We start from the raw sequence: 21,967 nt of genomic DNA, 5'->3' as shown, positions 1-21,967 counted from the left end.
TTTCAACCCCGAAAACCCCCACATAACAAACATCGGAATTGTTACAACTGTTTCTGAGATCGCCGGTGTATATAAGAAATAAGAACACTCCCGACTAACACAGCTTTCAAATAAAAAAAACTAAATCGAAATCGGTTCATCCGTTCGGGAGCTACGATGCCACAGACAGACACACACACAGACAGACAAACAGACAGACAGACAGACACGTCAAACTTATAACACCCCGTCGTTTTTGCGTCGGGGGTTAAAAAATAGTTACAAGCATTGCTTATTTTTTTATTATTATAAATGGGCTTACTCTTGGCCACAGGACATGGCCTACGATAGAGTGAGCTCGCCCAGAATATGTCTGTTCATGCACCATTGATTTTAAGGTATTATATTAGGTAATTGATTAAATTACGAATATTAGGTTAAAAAGTAATTTGTTTCAAAAGGGGATAATAATATTGCTTAACTCTCTCGTGTAATATTGGCCCTCGCGTAAAAAATCGCCAACTACATTTTATTATCAATACAAAATGAGAAAATCATTGGTTTCTGGTGCAAGTCATTTTCACAGAATTACAAGTTGGTCGCTTCCTAGAGAGTAGAGACACTGATGAACGACTGTAGCGAGTGGTTCCAACTAGCCTAACCAAAAAATTAAAATTTTGAAAAAAACCCCGACCGCGACATAGTAGACCGATTTTCATTAAACATGGCTAAGAACACTCTCGACTAACTTAGCTTTCAGACAAAAAAACTAAATCTAAATCGGTTCATCCGTTTGGGACCTACGAAGCCACAGACAGACTCACACACAGACAGACAGACAAACACACAGACAAACACACACGTAAAACTTATAACACCCCTTCATTTTTGCGTCAGGGGCAGGGATCGGAACCCGTTCCCAAATACCATTTGATATCGTTCTTAAACCGTTACCTATAAATTTTGTTCAATGGGAACAAAATAATTTCGGTTACGGTTCTTATATCGTTCCCTAAACGAACGGTTCATTATAAATTTTGTTCAGTGGGAACAAAATAATTTCGGTTTCGGTTCTTATTTCGTTCCCTCAAAGAACAGTTCCTTACAGTAACGTTTAAATGAACGAACAGAATTTTAGCGTTCCTAAAACCAATATTATTTCGTTCCGAGCCGCGCGGGAGTAGGTATAGCGACTGTAGCAAGCGCCAGAGCCGAGCGTTTTCGCCGACGCACGAGCCGCCTTTCGCTGTCTCTTTTTCACACGAAGTTCATTTATATTTCTGTTTCGGTTAGCCGGCTGGCCGCGGCCGGCAATGAAGGTGAAGGTAGGTTGTTTGTTTTGTTTACTTCATTTACTTGAGTTGCAACTTTCGGCGTATAAACAGCGAACGTGCAGTGATAGTGTATGCTGGATATTAAAACTATTAGGATAGGAAGAAACAGCATAGAATATACACCATGTATAAAGGGCGGCAAATTTTAAAATTGTAGGGCTCACCGGCCAATTGTCTTCATAAAATCTGTCTACTTAAAGTTTCACGTTAACGGAATCATTAAAGGATTAAGACGATACAGGAGGCAAGCACGAATTCAGATTTTTAGGTCTTTATCGCCGTCGCGCTGACGGGGGCGGAACCCACAGAGAGGCCCTGTATAGTTGTGTGTGCGCGTAGCGCACGCACACAGACGCGTACGCCGGCGGCGCAAGTACTCGCGCTCGAGCCGACCGACCGGCGCCCGCAATCGCTCTCTATCTATATTTTTCTAGTTTTGGACTTCTGATTTGCGTATAGTTTTGGACTCCGTGAAGTATACTCGTACTGATTTGAATAGAATGCAAATTTGTCATATTTTAGGTATTCTAAATATTATTCCTTACCTTATACATAATGTAATTATCTTAAAAGGAATCATGATACCGAAATAAAGTTATTCGGTATGTAAAAAACTAAAGCCTTTTCGATGTCAAAAAGAAAATTTAAAATAATTTTGTGATAAAGTAAATATTTTCTGAAAGGATTGGGTTATACCTAGGGATTGCAATAATATAGAATCCGGATTATTTTTAGGGCAAAATCCGAACTCCGGATTAAATCCGGATTTTTTTTAGTAACTAAAGCCTGACAAGTTTTTATTTGACCCTTGAAGAGTGTCGCTACAAATCGTTTTCATATGGCAATAATGTGCCGACGTCATGTACAATCGGGACAGCGAGTACTGGGTTTCGTTTCGCGTTAATATTTGTAGAAAATTAAAGCATGGTTTTAGAGAATGACAATTTAATAAGCTAGGTTTGAAGACTTGCTACTTCCACACAGCCTAAAATTCATGAAGCTTGTGCCTGTATCGAAGTCGTCGATGTTTATTTTCTTCTTACGTGGGACCTTGTTTTGTACTGGTGGCGATAATGAAACGGCCTCCTTATTTCTTTAAATATTTTTCACGGCAGAGCTAAATACAGACACCATAAATAAGAACAAAAAATATATTAAGCTAAATCGAAACCAACTAATCATTGCATGAGAACATTATTAGGGTGAACACGTAAAGTGGGGAGAGATTTTTTTTTCATTTCAACCCTGACGTGTGATATACCTATTGTTGGATAGGTATTAAAAAATGAACAGGGGTTTAATACTAACATTTTTTGATATTGTTAATTTTTTCGGAAATAATCGCTTGGAAATGTATGGGACATTTCAGGGGTAAACTTTTGTATGGGCTTTGTCAGTCCCGGTATATATTGTCCTTGATATGAGGCAACTACTGAAATAATATTTGTGTGCTCTAATTCAATGTGCACCTCTAACGACTCTTACGCAGTGGCCATTGAGGCCAATCAATTAAAGGTGAGGAAACAGTCTCAGCTGTTGCCATTAGATTTGGTGAAAATAACATTGATCGCGTTGGATATGGTAAGTATGGTTAAGAAACTAAAGCCTGACCAGAAATATAAATAACTATTGTCAGGCAGGAGTGCGCTGTTATTCTGATGTATGGAGTGACAGTTCAGTATAGTATGATGACTATGAAGAAAATAGTTTTAATGAAATTCCGCTACATGGCGCGTAGTCATATATTTCTGGTCATGCTTTACATGTGTATAAAATAAAACAAAACTTATGAATCTTATGATATAATCTTTCCAGTAATTGCCTATGGGAAAATAACATTGTAGTTACCACTGGTAACAACTTAGAGGTAACTCTGACTAGTGGAATAACCCTTATTTTATAACGATATTTCACTAACGAATGTACCAAAATATGATTGACTTTTACACTGAAGCTATAATTATGATAGAGTACACATAATCTTGATACACATTTAATAATATTTTTCTATTGTATTTTCGAGATCTTCTAAACAAGCCCATAAATTCTCTTCGGAAACTTGTTCTAACTTTTTTCTTATAACGACTGCAACTATATTACGCTTGCATGAACAAGGGCACATCGCGTCCGGTTCCGGTTCACTATAAATGGATTGCATGGGTTGTGCTCTTTTTAACATTTAAAAACATATCACTATTACAAATTCACACAGATTAAGTAACACACAATATTTATACAAATTAGTGCAGAATATATTTTATACAGCTTTCTCACACTATAAGCACTTACATCCACCTCAAGGTCATCAGAATCGCTTGGATATGGGGTAGTTTTTTCTCTGTATATATTTTTTTGAAGACTAGATCTTCATCATCTATGTCAAAGCTTTTATCTGCAATAAAAATATTTTATTTATTTTGCATAAGTACTTACATTTCTAGAAAATTATTACAATAAGTTACAAGCTTTTGAGAATTGGGCCCTTGGTGTATCTACATGGAATACACAACTGTAGTTGGCGAGTGTATTAGTGTCTACACTGTCTACAGACGACCAAACCGACCAAGGTCCAACAAGTACGGGATTGTAAGAGCGGGAGAGCTACGTCAACCGGGGTGGCTTTAGGACAATTTGGGGTTACTTTGATGGTATTTGAACGGCTTTAAAATTAACATCATTCATTATTTACTGAAACTGTTCATGTAACTAGTAGATAGATAATAGATCAATAAATATTCTTGTAAATCTACCATAGAAAATCGCGAATTTACTTACAGTATGACTTTAAAACTAAATTTTCAAAGTCACCCCTGCGTTTTAAAGCCACCCCGGTTGACCGTATAAGGCTTTCTCATTTTTTTACAAATAACAGCGTCCCTAATTGACATATGTCGGTACGGTCACCTGTAAGTACCTACTTTAGGAGTGACACCGAATAGGGCTTGTAATCCGGATATCCGCTGATTTTGAAATTCGGATAATTTGCACGTTAAAATCCGGATAAAACGAATAATTCCAATATTGTGAATGACAGAAATACCATTGCAATTTTTAAGAAGCTCATTTGGAAAACAAATTTTAAAGTAAAATTAACACATTTACGATATTAAAGCGATTTATATCAAAAATTACTCCTTGAGTGGCACTACTACCTTATTTAATAAGTAAATAAATAATAAACAAAAATATTGGGGGACATCTTACATAGATCAACCTAGCCCCAAACTAAGCAAAGCTTGTACTATGGGTGCTAGGCGACGATATAAATACATACTTATATACACAGAAAACATCCAAGACTCAGGAACAAATATCTATGCTCATCACACAAATAAATGCCCTTACCGGGATTCGAATCCGCCGGGACCGCGGCTTAGCAGGCAGGGTTTTTTTCATGAATATTTGTGGATAATCTCATGTAAATGTATATCAATTTAACTCAATCAATCAAGTGACACTGAGTACCGTATCAAACGCTGCACTTTCATTATTGTTAGCATCCGAATACATTATAAATAAATAAATAAATTGCTAACAGAACTAAAACTGTTCAAATTTTCTGACAAAAAGAAGTCTTCTATGTATCCCGCGGCGGAAGACCTGTTTAGTATTGAACTGCAGAACAAGATGAAGTAGTTAAGCAGATACGCTTTTACATTTTATCCTTTCAAAATAGGTTGCAAGTGTTGCAACACCAAAACTTTTTCGCTGTATACGTAACGTAAGGCCCTCTGGCTAAGAACGTCTACCCGAGAGTCCCAAGTGTAACTGGAATGGAGTCACGAAGTCATCAAAGATAAGAGGTGAAAATTATTAGAGAGAAAGATCATTCAGCCTTGTTATTTAACAAAGCTAAATGGTGTTTGTAATATGTCATAGTTCTTTTTGCATTTGAATAAATCGGCAATGAAAACCTCGTAAATGCAATCTGATATGTAAACAAGGAGTAGGTAGATAATACCTTTTTTAGGTAATATTCGATCTAAACGATCACAACATGACGTTTTGCCTCATATGGCAATCAGATTATGTCCCTAGCATTAAAATTCATTAATATCAAATATTAGTCAAAATTACATAAAAATAAAATCATATATCTTATAGGCAACTGAAGTCATATCATAAAAAAGGCAAGAATGAAATAACTAAGTAACCTAACCTAACATTAAGGTTACGAACAACAGCTGAAGCCTGATTATAAAATAACAATTTCCTACGGCGTTTTTTTCGTATCGTGGTACATAATTATGTTACTTATGAGATTTATTAAATAAAATAAAAAATATTCGAAATATCCGTTTTATCCGAATATCCGGATTTTCAAATATCGAGATATATTTTTATTCTCTCAGTTTTAGATACCTACATGAATACATACGGGCGCTATCTAGTGTTGTGGTACTTGTGGTAGTCAAAATAGTAGGTACTAACAGAAGTATAGTACTTATTAAGTGATTTCGAGTGTAGATGAAGTGACTATTACTACCATAATTTGTCGTTGTTATTATCTGTGCTATCCTTAAGTGAACTTGTGTATCTAATGCTATATATGTTGTGGTGAATGGATGCACCGTGAAAGTATGGGCCTAAAATTGTGAGGGTCTTTTATGAGCTTGAAGAAATAGATGTCACAAGAAGATACCAAAGAAATACATAAACCCTTATTTGCCTAAATGGTAATACATAGTTGCATCAGCGCTTTAAAACGTTATTCATTCTTAACTATCCCATCAGCGGACGTGTTATCAAACTTATCGCCGTAGACGTCTACAACCAGCAACACTATTGTGCTATTACATTACTCTGCACTTACCCACAACAGGACAACGTTACTGGAGCCCTTATTACTTCGCCAAGTCTGCTCATATTATGGACACTCAAACTGTTTGTACTAAACCTCACGTGTTTGTGTCGTCTGTCAAGAAATAAGAAATACATCGAGTTCACAAAGAATGACATGAAATGAAACTATCAACGAGAATAAGCAACAGAAAAAATAACTCATTATCTGAACAGTGCTCAACTCAACCCTCTTCGTAGTTATTACATAGGTACCTACTCTGTCTCTTCTCATCATCAAGAATGCGCTGCGCAGCCGGTTGAACAAAACTGAGAACTGTGCTACAATATCTTCAGAATGCTGGCCTCAGTTTTATCTTACAGTGAAAGCAGTTACAGTGTGAAATATTTACCAAATTTAACAATTACTTAGTTACGTTTTGATTTTTTAGTGTCATTTGTTTAGTTAACGTATAGGAAAGTGTTGTGGGTGATCCTAACAGTGGCAATGTAGCAATAAACCAATATTTACACACTTCACGCGTAGAGACTACTTATGGAAGAATTAAGACAAAGAAGAATAATATACATGGGATCCGTGGAGTTATAGAAAACTACCGATATACTCCACTATCGCTGAAATAACACAACTACAACGTGCAACGACATCAAGCTGGCTCTGAAACCGTAAAAGAAGACAGGAGAAGCCCCTCCGGAAGCTCCAGCTTCCGTCTGATACATCCGAGACGAAGAAATGACAAGTGAGACAAAGGGGAGGGTGTATTTTAAATGCAGTCACATATCCTCACACCTAATATTTATTACACACCAAGTATAGTATTTATCTACCCAACGCTGACTTTACGATGCCTTGTATTCGGGTCGGCTCCAAATTTCCCGTCTCTCCTACTACCCTGACTGCAAACCCTACACTCCCAACCCTATCTACTGGGTGCTCTGGTGTCTTGGACAGGCTGCGGGGGCCTACGGCGGGGCAGCAGGGGTTGCTGCGCAATGAGCCGGTTTGCAAACGTACTCTGTCTGATTCTGCGTTCGAGTCTTAGTCGGTGAGATGTGACGCAGACATATCCAACGACTCGCTGCCTCTTAGGCTCAATCATCAGAGTCACGTGAGCCTACAGCGCTATTTTAGAATAGAATAGTTTTAGAATAGAATAGTTTATTTTCTAAAAGTTTTACAATCTTCTTTAGTTACCAGAGGCCCCCGCACTAGGTTACACCTGTATCGCGGGGAACCAATTACAATTTTGTATCTGAGTTTCGTTAGGTACATGCAAACTATATCTAAGTTAACACAAACATAATTATATTAAGTCTTATATTCAAATATTCTACACTAGAATTACAGATTGAAAGGTGAGTTGTTAAGTGACTCTATACAAAATTGCTTCTGTCTCTATGTAACTCAGTGACTGGAGTAGTTTAAAAGTCGTATATTTGGCCTCATTTACACTACTGCCTTTTATATCACAGTACTTGAGAATAGCGTTGTAGGCTGCTATCTTAATATAATCCCCAAATCGTCTAGCAAAAGCAGAGGATACCTTTGGAACCGGTAACGTAAATACTCGTTTCTTAAGGAGCGAATTGTAACAAGTCAAATGCTTGGAGGAGATATGTGCAAGCAGAACTACTTTATGCAGGAATAATTGACGGACGGTTAGAACTTTTGCTTCAGCATAAAGATCTGAAGTTGGGAATCGGAAGGATTTCTTTAACATTACCTTTAAGACGGAGCGCTGAGCTCTTTCAAGTTCTAGCATTGTTGTCTTAGGTGCTCCGCCCCAAACTGAGATGCAATAACTAATAATTGGTTGACACAGCGCGATGTAGACCATTTTTAGCAACGGTTTGCATGCCGAATTACGGAGTTTTTAAAAATGAAAATACATTTCCTAATTCTATCAGCGAGATTACGAATATGGCGTTTAAAATCTAGTTTTTCGTCTACTAGCAACCCTAGGTACTTTATCACGTCAGTACGTTGAATGTAATTGCAGTTACAAATATTGCTAGAAAGATCACTACATTGATGTATTTTTATCCTGGGATCAAACGGAGGTTTGGATAAAGCTGTTTTGTGGAAGCATAAGAATTTGGTTTTGTCGCTATTTAGAGTAAGGAGATTAGTACTAAACCAGTGCGCTGCAATTTTCATACCATTCTCAGCTGTAGCGATTACACTTTCCCAGCTCTTGTCATTGAAAACGATTACAGTGTCATCAGCGTAGCATATAACTTCGGAATTTGGAATGTGGAGTGTCAAAATATCGTTTATATAGATCGTAAAAAGGGTGGGACCGAGAATGCTGCCCTGAGGAACTCCAAAATTGATAGGTTCTTCTGGACTTTTGTGTGAGTCTATTTTGACTAGCTGCCTTCTTCCAGTGAGATAGCTTTCAAACCATGACAGCGGGACGCCACGTATACCAACGTTTTGCAATTTGCGGAGCAGTATTGGAATCGATACAGAATCAAAAGCCTTGGCTAGATCCAGGAAGACGCCTATGCACTTAAGATTTTTGTCTAAGTAAGAAGAAACAAGGTTGACTAGAAGAGAAGTGGCGTCCTCTGTGGATCGATTCCGTCGGAAGCCGAATTGTCTGTCAGATAGTAGACCAAAGTTATCCAGATAATTTACGAGTCTTGAATTTACAAGCTTTTCTATAATTTTGGAAAATGCGCTGAGGAGTGATATCGGTCTGTAGTTTCCGGGAATTTGTTTAGCACCGGCTTTATGAATTGGGGTAACGGAAGCCGTCTTCCAATGATTAGGGAAACAACCTGTGCTAAGACTGAGATTACAGATATGAGTAAGTGGCACACTGATGGTGTTCTTAATATGTTTTAGGAGTTTATTGCTAAACCCATCTAAACCTGGTGCACTATCGTCTTTTAACTGCATGATAATAGTATCTATTTCTCTAAAGTCCGTAGGCTGCATAAAGAATGAAAAATTTGTAGCTTTCTCACATCGAACTTTGCTGGCCAAACTTTCCTCGCTTTCCCCTATTTGTGTAAGAATTTGTTCAGCTAAATTCTGACCCACGGACGAAAAGAATTTGTTACATTTAGTTAAAGATTCTCCAGGGTCTGAAGTGGAGAGAAGAGCGTGAGGTTGAGAGTTAGTCTTATTCATGTTGCATACGTCTTTAACGGTTTTCCAAAGCTTTTTTGTATTGTTAGAACTTGTTGAAAGTTCGTGTTTTTCATATTCTTCCTTAAGTTTTTTTAAGAGATCGTTACAAAAATTTTTGTATCTACAGTAAGAGATTTGAAGAATTGCATCGTTTGGAAATCGCCTAGCCTTTGCGTGCAGTTTGTCTCGATGCCGAATACAACGAAAAAGGCCAGGAGTCATCCATGGTTTCAAAGTAAATCTAGATCTAGGAATCCTAACCTGTCTTGAGTGTTTATCGATTATATCTATTGCGTATCAAAATCTCCTCCCCCTGTAGTCTCCCCTTCCTAGTCCTTGCAGCAGGATCTGCTGGCTGGAGTTACCCCCTGAATCTGAATCTGAATCTGAATATCCGGATTTTCAAATATCGAGTCGAATCATCCGGATTTCGAATTGGACGGATAATTGCAAGTCCTAACACCGAACCACCGGGCAGAGTTTCAGTATTTAGGTTTATGAAGGTTTAGTATAGGTAAGTACTTACTCAGTGGCTCATTCTGTGCATCGATCAAGTCATAAATATCATCATTAGTGCCCCTTTCACTCGCAGCAGTATAAGAACATTGGATGAATTGGGATTCTTCGAGTTCTGGGACACGGGAGTGTTGAATACTAAAAACAATTTATTTTTGTGACTAATTGCACACTTCACATCTTTCATTGTGACGTTTTTAGACTAAGGGCCAGTTGCATCAACCACATTTGACACACACATCATCATCACGCAGCAGACGCCTATGGAACTGTCCATACAATAAAATTTAACGAATGCTTTAACGGTGACAGACGGTTTGGTGCAACTGACCCTAAAGGTCCATTGTTGATAGTAGCTGATGTAATTTCTATGGTAATTGACTATCTACAGTACCAACGATGAGAGCCCTTTTAATTTAAAACGTCACAATTAATGGGAAAGTAGTGTATATTACACACACACACACACGCACGCACGCACGCACGCACGCACGCACGCACGCACGCACGCACGCACGCACGCACGCACGCACGCACACACACACACACACACATACACACACATATATATATATACATATATATATATATATATATATATATATATATATATATATATATATATATATATATATATATATATATATATATATATATATATATATATATATATATATATATATATATATATATATATATATATATATATATATATATATATATATATATATATATATGCTGTAGAAATGTAGTCTGGCTGTGAGCGTTTGTGCATTCAACTACGCACACAGATGAGATGACCGTACCAAGGTCAAATAAGGACGCTGCTATTTGTTAGAAATGTTAGAATGAGAAAGTTATTTAACTCTCACGCTCTTGCTAATAGCGGCGTCGCGTCCTTATTTGACCTTGAAAGGTACGGCCATTGCAACAGAACCGCTTTGCTCGGAAGTCCATCTTACAAAAGTGCTTACAGATGGGATGACCGTACCAAACCAAGGTCAAATAAGGACGCTGATGTTCGTTAGAATGAGAAAGTTATTCAGCTCTCTCGCTCTTGCTAATAGCGGCGTCGCGTCCTTATTTGACCTTGGACTGTACGATTGCCTGTAAATAAATACTTAAGCGTCGTGACATTACTTAAATTTTAAAATCGGTAAAATTGAAAGCACTAAATTAAAAGAAAAAAACTTACTTCATTGTGGTTGTGGTGCAGAATGTTTTCGACGTATTTGTTTCGTTCGACGCCACGTTTACTCACCGCTAGTCTCAAATCAAACTAAAGTTACTAAAGTGATGGCCGTGGCCGACACCGCTTGCACTGTTCGTTCAAATTCTTGGAAATAGAAAAACCGAAATAATTTCGTTCCTGCGAACTGTTCTTTAAAGAACGTATCATTTAATTCCGTTCTTCGGAACGGTTCTCACTCATAAACCGAAATAATTCCGTTCCCGCGAACTGTTCTTTAAAGAACGTATCATTTAATTCTGTTCTTCGGAACAGTTCTCACTCATAAACGTTCGTTCACTGAACGAAAAAGAATACCGGTTAATGGAACCAGAAACGCTAAAGTAAAGTTCTCGGGTCAACGTACGGAACCGTTCCGAAAAAAATACCGGTATCCGATCCCTGGTCAGGGGTTAAAAATAGGCAACAAATGCATATAATGGTATACAACTGATATACAGATGGCTATGGAATCCAAAGAGGATCTTGAATTTAAGTTTTGCAGGCGTCCATAGGTTACGGTGACCGCTTTCCATCAGGCAGGCCGTATACCTGTATGCCACCGACGTGGTATAAAAAAAAATCATGTATGTATAATTTACCAACGAGTACACGATTTTTTTACTAAGTAAGGTAAAATACCCCATAATGGACGGTGATGCCATTATGGACAAAAAACACAAATCCTTAAAAATAAGTATCTAAAATTAGTTTCTAAAAACTGACGGCTATGTACCATAAACTAGGGTTGTAGAGCTGTTTAATTTTGAAGTTTCAATCAATTCGGTTATTTCTGAAGGATTTGGCGACAAGATAAAATTCACCAGTTTACTTGAAAAAAATATCAAGACGAATTCTTAGTAATGTTGCTAAGAGAGTTGAGTTCATGTATAAAATAATAAAAAAATAATACTCGGTGTAAACTTGAATGAGTTTTACTTGTTGCATTAAGCATGAGATAAGGTATAAAACATACTTTTTTATTGCTCCAAAGATATAAAGAAATAGCGTTAATTTGCAAGTGTCCATTTACTGGAACCGAAAAACTGCGTACCTCCTATGATGGACAAGGAACAATTTACAAAACCAAAATTTAAGAGAAACAATTCTATTCTAACTCTAAGAACAAATTAAATTATTTTTCATAGAAAATATTTTAACTTGTATTCTTTAAGTAGTAACACTACTATTATGTTATAAACATTAAATCAATGTCATATACAAAGAAAAAGTGACCAAGGCCTCCAGTGTTCCGAGCTGGAATCGAACCAGCGTACTCCGCTTACCGGGCGAATGCCTGAACCACTCGGCCATCGGTGTACACGGCACTAAAATATGCAGTTTCATAACATATCCATATTTAATCTTATTTTTATACCCACAAATATCTTCATCTCATTAAAATATTTACTTTAATCAACCATGTTAGCACGGACGCCACAGCTAAAACGAATTCCATGTCCCAGAATTGGATAACGTACGGTCCATAGACTTTTAATACGGGATTTGCCTACTCTACGGTGATAAATTCAAGCCCGCCGACTTTAAGCCTTAAATTGATTGGGAGAAGGTGGAGAATTGAATGGTACCTGCAGATAGTGAGTTGGCTGGGTGTGTTTCCGTACCTGTGAACAGAAAAATGATGGTTAAACAATAAAATTTATAAGTTTTACAATTTACAAAAAGGTAACAATTTATTAAATGCCACACAAATCATCCATCAATATTGTAAATGGGAAAGTGTGTGTGTCTGTTTATTTGTCCGTCTTTCACGGCAAAACGAAGAGACGAATTGACGTGATTTTTTTAAGTGGAGATAGTTGAAGGGATGGAGAGTGATATAGGGCTACTTTTTGTCTCTTTCTAACGCGAGCGAAGCATATATTTTACGAGTCAAAAAGTACACCTATTTAAGAAGTACTTACATAGTAAAAACAAACCTTTTATACCGAAATACAGTGATTTAAATTAAAATCCAATGACAATAAATAAATAGTAAGAATTTTTTTTTCTTTATTTGAGTATTTACTATCTACATTGCATATACTTATTTATTTATTTATTTATGTTATGGAGAACCAACAGCTATAAAACTAACAGTATACAACAAGATATGATTCAGAAAGCCAATTACAGGATCTCACATTAAAAACTTTACCGCAGGTACATGGCGGAGAAATCTGTAAGGCATACAATTTATATTCTGTCAAACCAGTCTGTCAGTAAATAAGAACAAAGAAAACTATAGGTATCCTTTTCTCTAGCACCCTAAAGAAAAGGATGCATATAGTTTTCTTTGTTCTTATTTACTGACAGACTGGTTTGACAGAGTATATATACCAGCTGAAAACAAACTGGATTTATACATATGGAGATTGTAAATAATAGCCCATCTTTACTATCTTAGGTATGTAAGATGAGACTTGGAAATTGTTTGCTTTCGGAACTTTATAGCTGACATAACCCAAACTTTGAAGCTGAATAAGCTGAGCTAAAACTAAATCTAGCCCCCATTCGAATTGTAGGATAAGTAACATATACATATAAAACGCCGTTTTTCATACCAATATTATAAATGGGAATGTGTGTGTTTGTTTGTTTGTCCGTCTTTCACGGCAAAAGCACGATGCCCGTTCACCTACACGAGCTTAGACCGTCTGCTAGGAACGCGCCTTTTTCATATATTTGATTGCTAGTGTCCGAGGTGTGTTAGCACTGAAATTTGAGCAGTGTCAAGCTCCGCCTACCCCTTTTGGTAAAACAATAGTAAGTTTATATATGTATTTAACTTTATAATGGGTTTATATTCATTCCAAAAACTCTAATTTCGTAAATATCTTAATTCTCAACACATGTAACATAAACTGAAAAGCGGTCGCGTTCTCGCTCGTAGGAATTAAAGCACCTGCGATGGCCGCAAGTTGTCTTAATGCGCCATCTAGTGAGCAGTTCTGTCAGTTACTTGCTCAGCACAAATGAACATTAAACCTTAGTAAGCAGTGGTAGGGTTACCTGTTATACTTACAGGAGAATTCCAGGTTAAGTTTGTACCTATATAGGGGATAGACAGATTTGGCAATTTGAATAGTATAATATAGCAAAGACGACGTAGACGAATTGGTTACGAAGTCATGAAAACGCTGACACTGCCACCCTATTTGACACGACACTGTTTGAATAGTTTGCAATAGAACCAAATACCATAAACAGTAAGTTATTTGAAAACGTCACCTTCTATTAAATGATGAATTTTATTAAGTTGCTGTATCATTAGTGGAATACGGCACAAAAAAATACTAGTCTGTTCAAAATTATATATGAATAAAATTATGAAATGTTTAGCTATTTATTTCATTTTTGATCAATATTTTGACGATGATCAAAATTCCTGATATGGTCGGAAATTTGACGTGTACAACCCTAAGGATAGTAGTAATTTGCGGGTGCAAGACAAGTGTTGTCTAAAGTAGGGGTGGCAAACTTAGTAATGTACAAGACCTGCTTTTTGGTGGTGATATATTTTTTATTATTATTTAAACCTATACCGTGTCCGGTACTGCATGTGCTGTGTGGAAGCGCTGGTGGCCTAGCGGTAAGAGCGTGCGACTTTCGATCCGTAGGTCGCGGGTTCGAGCCCCGGCTCGTACCAATGAGTTTTTCGGAACTTATGTGCGAAATGTCATTTGATATTTTGCCAGTCGCTTTTCGGTGAAAGCTAGAAAACATCATCGTCCTCCTTGCGTTATACCGGCATTTGCCAGGGCTCATGGGAGCCTAGGTTCCGCTCTGACAACTAATTCCAAGATTTGGCGTAGGCACAAGTTTTACGAAAGCGACTGCCATCTGACCTTCCAACCCGAAGGGTAACTAAGCCTTATTGGAATTAGTCCGGTTTCCTCACGATGTTTTCCTTCGATGTTTTCGGTGAAAGAAAACATCGTGAGGAAACCGGACTAATTCCAAAAAGGCAAATGTCGGGATAACGCAAGGAGGATGATGACCGTGTCCCACTGCTGGGCAAAGGCCTCCCCCTTCGATTTCCACTCGTCCTGGTTCTGGGCGATCTCCGGCCAGTCGCTGAGATACACGTCCAGGTCATCCCGTCATCTCCGCCTGGGCCTGCCAGCCCGCAAGACGGGCGGGGATAAATTTAGTAAACGAAACAAGTTCTGCTTTCTCGATTCGTAATGTTGCTTTATTTATAGCCCTTGTTTTAATTTCGTAACTTCTTAAGAACCTTAGAAAATATGTTATTGTATACAAAGCTTTATACAACTAAATGCCACATAATATAGGTTATCGACTTATCGCGTAGGTGCGTTCCTTTCACACTTACTAAAAGTCTGAAAAGGATGCACTGACATGATAGGCTATATCACGCGACCGTGCTTCGCCCGGAGATAAACTGGCCATGCCATATTTTGATCAGCGGTCCTTGGGTATTTTCACCATAATTTATTAATCCTGTCCAGTAGATTATATTTTTATATTTTTTTTTAGCTCCAAAAGTTTACTTGAACATGGATTATGATAAAAATACACGTAACCTTAATGCGGGAAAGGTTAATGCGTCTTACCCCTACGTTCGACCTTTACAACCTATATACTATTTACTATATATAGTTGTATATACAACTTGTATACTAGTACTATGAATAGTTGTAAGTTAAATCTGCTTATGGTAGTCTATTGTGGGGCACCGGTAATTATGCCTAATATGCTTAATTATCACATAAATCATGGCGTATCGCATAATACTGTCACTCGCTATGATAAACTGCGCTAGTATTCCGAATTTAGAACATATTGTAGTAAATATATAGATAATAAATACCTACAATAGCATGATTAACAGAAATGAATTTGAGAAAAAACTTTTCACGTCGAATGTATTTGGTACCGATTGTATTATCGTCTGTAATAAGTAGGTATATGCCAAGTACGTTGCCAGTCATTAAGATGGGACCCTCTTTTATTAAAAAAATGTGACGGTTTTATCGTGTCGAAAATACTACAAGGTAAGAAAAACGTACAGCGCACAGTTGACATATAAAAAAGGACTAGTATTTCAAACTAAAACTCCATCACCATTTTGATAAGATGAACAGATTGACATGTCCATTACACCGCTGTCACCAGTGCCATCAAAACGTTTAACTTGTATTGTATATTCAGGCATTGTTAACAACTTTTGGGCACGAGACCCTAAAAGTTTTCGAAACAAATCAGTGGCCAGAGAAGTTATTGTGTACGTAACTATTGGGTTGGTAAGAAAGTAATGAGCGAATCATAACCAATATTGTAATTTTTATTTAATTTATTATTTTAATCATTTATCAAAAATATAACGGCCTTCGTTATCTACTACTTGTCTCCATCGTTCTGGTAAAGAATGAATAGCATCGGCGAAGAAGTTCTTAGGTTTAGATTCAAAAAACTCAGCTATGTACTGTCGTAGATGGGCTTGATCATCGAACTTTTTTTCATTCAAGGCATTGCTTAGCGATCTGAACAATGCGTAATCCGTAGGTGCCAAGTCTGGAGAGTACGGTGGATGAGGTATCACTTTCCAACCTAGCTCCAATAGCTTTAGCCGAGTCACTTTTGCAATGTGTGGGCGAGCATTGTCGTGTAAGAAAAAACTTTAGCATGCTGTGGACGATTCTGACAGATTTTTTGTTTTAAGTTTTCAAGCTGATTACAGTATACTGATGCGGTAACAGTCATTCCACTTGGTAGGAGTTCCCAGTGAATAATACCATGAATATCCCACCAAACGGACAGCATAACTTTTTTCGGGTGAGGCTCTGTTTTTGGTGCCTCTATTCCTTTTTCGTTTGGAGCTAGCCACTGACGTTTGCGTGTGTGATTTATATATAAGACCCATTTTTCATCTCCAGTGATAAGATGGTCCAACCAGTTGAATGTGCGGCGAAAAGACAGAAGTTGTATGCAGATATCGGCACGGCGGTTTAGTTGATCTCTATCAAGTTCGTGCCGTATCCAAACACTGTATTTGTAGTTTTTTCCCAACTCGTGTAAATGTGTTTCTATGGTGACATGAGAGCAGCCTAACTCGGTAGCAAGAGTACGACTCGTTAGCCTCGGATCTCCTTCAATTAAGGTTTTTAATTTGGCTACATTAATCTTCACCGGTCGACCAGACTTAGGTTGATGTGATAATGAAAAGTCGCCACTACGAAACCGCTGGAACCATCGTTTCGCCGTGGCCTCAGACACAACTTCAGGAGCAACACGCTGATATATATTACGCACTGCTTCGGCGGCTGAATGGCCAGACTGAAATTCATATAGTAAGCAATGCCTTACATGCACTTTTAATTCGTCCATTTTCTTCCTTATATTAGCTCGGCGACAGCTAGTGAATGACTGACGAGAAACTGTGCAACTCGCCCTTTATATACTTTCGACCAATTACTGGCTTTTGACTGTGATAAATGTTACATATTTTGCCACTTATAGGAGGTTTCCGGGTTAAAGAATATGTAATAGTACATTACGATACAAGTGCGTAAAAAGGAAGTTCGAAACGAGTGGCGAAGTTAAAAACGAAGGGAGCGTTTTAAATTCGACACGAGTTACGAATTTCCTTTTCGCACGTGTATCGTACGACGTTTTTCAGTACAGATGAGCCTCCTAAGTTTCGACCTGTTATATAATGAACCACTTCTCGAACTAGTGCGTAAAAAGACGACCATCTGTACTGAAAAATATATTATATGATTAGACCATACCTATTATTAATAAAACTGAGCTACATGGTAGTGGGTTTACACATGGAAGGATTTCAATGGAAAAAATCCAAGATGGCGCCTGTAATGTATGGGATATCGGTCCGACATCCAATATCGGATCCGATAATGTGAAAACGCACTAACGGTGATTGACAGCTCGATTCCAACAATGCTTATAAGATATCAGATCGACTATATGGCACTAAATATGTCTATGTCAAAAGTGATGTTTCTGACTGAAAAGTCACTGACAGAGGTGACAGATTATTATCATATCGGTGCGCAACCATAGCTTGTATCTCTGTTCTAAGTATACTTCTAAAACCTAAGCTCTGTTAGATTCAGATAGTTGAAATTCCCTACAACTTGTAATTTTTGCATGATACGCCTTTATGAGGAGCTGTCCAAGCGCCTCATAGACGCATCTGGTGACCAGAGGGCTGGCCAGTATTTCGCTCAGCGGATAAGTGTAGCTATCCAGCGGGGCAATGCGGCCAGCCTTCTGGGCACCTTACCCACTGGCGACGATTTGAGCCAAATTTTTTATTTGTAGATAAGTAGTATAAGTTTTTATTTATAAGATTTTTAGTACAAGTGTTTAGTTGTAAGTTTTTTAACATGTTGTGTAATTAATGAATTGGTTTTGAATAAATTATTTGGTCCAGTTAAAAATTAATACGTAAGCGTATGTAAGTAGTTTTCCTCTAAGACTTCAATAGGTAGTACCTACAACTCCATACATATCCCGTGTGTAATGTCGTGTAATTAATTATGAATGTGTGGAGCCCTTCAGGCCGAAGGGTCACCCCGTGTAATTATATAAAAACGTGAGATAACTTCATAAAACTCTTCTGGGGTTGCGTCGGCAAGTATGGCAGAAAGTGACGAAAACAATTAATATCATATTTATAACCCCCGACGCAAAAACGACGGGGTGTTATAAGTTTGACGTGTCTGTCTGTCTGTTCGTCTGTCTGTCCGTCTGTCTGTCTGTCTGTCTGTCTGTCTGTCTGTCTGTCTGTCTGTCTGTCTGTCTGTCCGTCTGTCTGTCCGTATGTCTGTCCGTCTGTCTGTCCGTCTGTCTGTCTGTTTGTCTGTCTGTCTGTGTGTGTGTCTGTCTGTGGCATCGGGCGATTTAGATTTAGTTTTTTTTTGTCTGAAAGCTGTGTTAGTCGGGAGTGTTCTTAGCCATGTTTCATGAAAATCGGTCCACTATGTCGGGGTCGGGGGTTTTTTCAAAATTTTAATTTTGTGGTTAGGTTATGTACTGTATCTTCTAAGATGTATTTTAACTAACCTAACCACAAAATTAAAATTTTGATATTTCCGAGCTCATTACATATAACCCAGCGACCTTCAAATCAAGGGTGAACAGGCATCTTCTGGGCGAGCTCACTCTATCGTAGGCCACGTCTACGCGACTTTGCCTAGTCTGTGGTCAAGAGTAAGCCCAATCATAATAAAAAAAAAGTAGAAATCAACAAATAAACGACAAAACTTTTTTCAAAAGCATTTAACATCCAAAAAATCAACTGATAGGTATTAGATAAGACTTGCTACAATAAGGTTTTAATTTTGAAGTAAAAAAATGTAACGACCGGTCTGGCTCAGTCGGTAGTGACCCTGCCTGCTAAGCCGCGGTCCTGGGTTCGAATCCCGGTAAGGGCATTTATTTGTGTGAGCACAGATATTTGTTCCTGAGTCATGGATATTTTATATGTATGTATTTATCTACTTAAGTATGTATATCGTCGCTTACGCCGTGTCTTGCGTGGGCGACGGTCGCGCGACCGTCGCGCGACCGTCGCCGTCGCGTCTTATACTTCCATATCGATAAGGTTTGATTTCGTATGCGTCGCATCGCCGTCGCGCGATCATCGCGCGACCGTCGCCCACGCAAGCCACGGCGTTAACACCAATAGTATGTACAAGTATGCTTAGTTTGGGGCTAAGTTGATCTGTGTAAGGTGTCCCCATTATTAAAAAAAATATACATAGTACTTAGTGTACTTACATAAGCCAATAAAACATACATACATACATCATACATACAATCACGCCTGTATCCCATAAAGGGGCAGGCAGAGCACATGAAACTACTAAAGCTTAAGTGCCACTCTTGGCAAATAAGGGGTTGCAAGAAAAACGAAACTGTGGCATTGCAGTGACAGGTTGCCAAACGCCACAATTTAACCCATATCCCATAGTCGCCTTCTACGACACCCACGGGAAGAAAAGGGGTGGTGAAATTCTTAACCCGTCACCACACAGCCAATAAAATACAGTTCAATTTCAAATCAATATAAATTATATGTTAAGAGAAAGGTACTCGTAAAGTTATTCAAACGCATATACTCGTATAAGCTCATGTAATATACATTAACCTTCTTAAAATGACTAATTAAATACGAAAACTTAATGTTATACAGTACGCGGCTATTACATATTAATGCCTGAGTATTCTTAAAGTTACATTAATAATTATACTTTTTGGGGTTCCACAAACAATTAATAAAAACCGTACAAAATACAAAAAAGTGGTTGACGTGAAACGTCGTTTGGACCTCCGCTATTATTGAGAAAGCCAAAGCCCGAGCTCCCGGGCCGAAAACCCGAATCCAGAGACTCAGTCATAAACACACAACAAAAACACAAGTGTCAAAAGGTGCAAGCCGAAGGCCGAGCTCCACATAGGTTTGAAGACCCGAAGCGTCTAGCCACTCAGTTGCTTTTGGTAGCTCTAGTTACCAGCTGTCACCTTTAAAACACGCAAGTAAAAGTACAAGTGTCTAAACGCAAAGGCCGAAGGCAGAGTTCTGTATAGGGCTGGAGGCCGAATCGTCCAAGAGGTCAGTGGTCAAACACAAAAGTATATCTGTCTATGGAGGAAGGTCGAAGTTCAGAAACGTTAAACTAAAGAGGTACACTAGGCAACTTATACACCAATATTAAAATAAATGCGGAGAACCCTTAAAACCTTTTTTGACGACCCTACAGCCTCACGATGATACATGGCGTCTCAGCGACTTTCATACATTATTAATTACACAGAAGGACAAGGACGGAAAACTGGACACAATAGGGGGGAAAGAGAAGGCAACAGGGATTGGCCAAGTTTCGAAGTTTTGAGATAAATTAGAACTTGTTTTAAAGTGAATGTGGATGACATTTTTGTATTTTGATTAAGGAATTTGGGATCCAAAGCTCCCAAGGTAGTTGCTTAGAGTTCTTTGTAGGTATTGTAAATTTTATCTGATTGAACGAAAATTTGTAGCAAGATTTCGTTACTAGTTGTAGTAAATTTTAGCTGTTTGTTATTTAATAGAATAGAATATTTTTTATTTAACATCAGTTTGGACAAATATAAAAGCGATAAATACAGCACAATCTAGATGTTAAATTGGGAGCCCACTCAGCATATTGCCACGGCAAGCCGAAGCGCTGATTTTCAGTGGGTCCCGGATTTAATAAACTAAGCAAAGAGCTAAACTAAAATAAGTGACCGCACAAATATCAAACAGATGCTAAATACCGACACTGTACAAGTAAATTGACAGTAGACATAAGACGTAATGTTAATTTGCGTTTCGGTACTTACAAAATAAGAATACCTACTGTGCTGTGGGTTTTTATTTTCGTGCATAATCTAATCGATGTAACATCTAAAAACCGTTTATAGAATTTGATCTCAGGATGTTGGAAATAGAGTCGATTTAGAACGAATCAAAACATATGATATTCTTAATAAAAATGAGTTAAACTTCACCAAGTTTAATCACTTACTAACTTCGTTACCAATTTTTTCCCAAAAATATGTTGTGTTTTGAATTTAAGAAAGGAAAATCTTTCTTTTCCAACCTCCTTATTACCGTGCTAACAACAGATGTCCATATTTTAATCATTATTATTCAGACATTTCCATACTTCAAGAAAATGATCAAAGCAACAGGCAAGGAAAACATTAAGGACCAATCAGTGCAGAAAATCTTTTGACAAACAGAAAAACACGTAATCAATCAACGGGCCCCCAAATGAGGTCGTTCACCCCGAAACTTGTTGGTTTAAGATTAATCGTGATATTGTTGTGGAGAAGGAGGACCGGCTGCTCATACAATGGTAGCTCCCGTTTTCCTCTGGATTTCACAATTAAGGAACAGCGGGACAAATCTCGACTGGGGGACAATTGTAACTAATCCATTTTTTCCATTATTATTTA

The 21,967-nt window shown here is 37.9% G+C and overlaps 1 protein-coding gene across 1 annotated transcript in view; it reads right to left on the bottom strand.

Annotated features, from left to right (window-relative positions):
- LOC125237560 (latrophilin Cirl) overlaps positions 1 to 21,967 on the bottom strand; it is a 277,700-nt gene that overhangs the window by 79,581 nt on the left and 176,152 nt on the right. Inside the window, 1 exon segment of the mRNA XM_048144688.1 lies at positions 12,586 to 12,621. Within this exon segment, the coding sequence (XP_048000645.1) occupies positions 12,586 to 12,621 (36 nt within the window).

This window comes from Leguminivora glycinivorella, chromosome 21 (genome assembly GCF_023078275.1).
Source record: "Leguminivora glycinivorella isolate SPB_JAAS2020 chromosome 21, LegGlyc_1.1, whole genome shotgun sequence".
Classification (NCBI taxonomy): domain Eukaryota; kingdom Metazoa; phylum Arthropoda; class Insecta; order Lepidoptera; family Tortricidae; genus Leguminivora; species Leguminivora glycinivorella.
The sequence above is the reverse complement of the archived record's forward strand: the minus strand, read 5'-3'. Positions and strand labels throughout refer to the sequence as shown.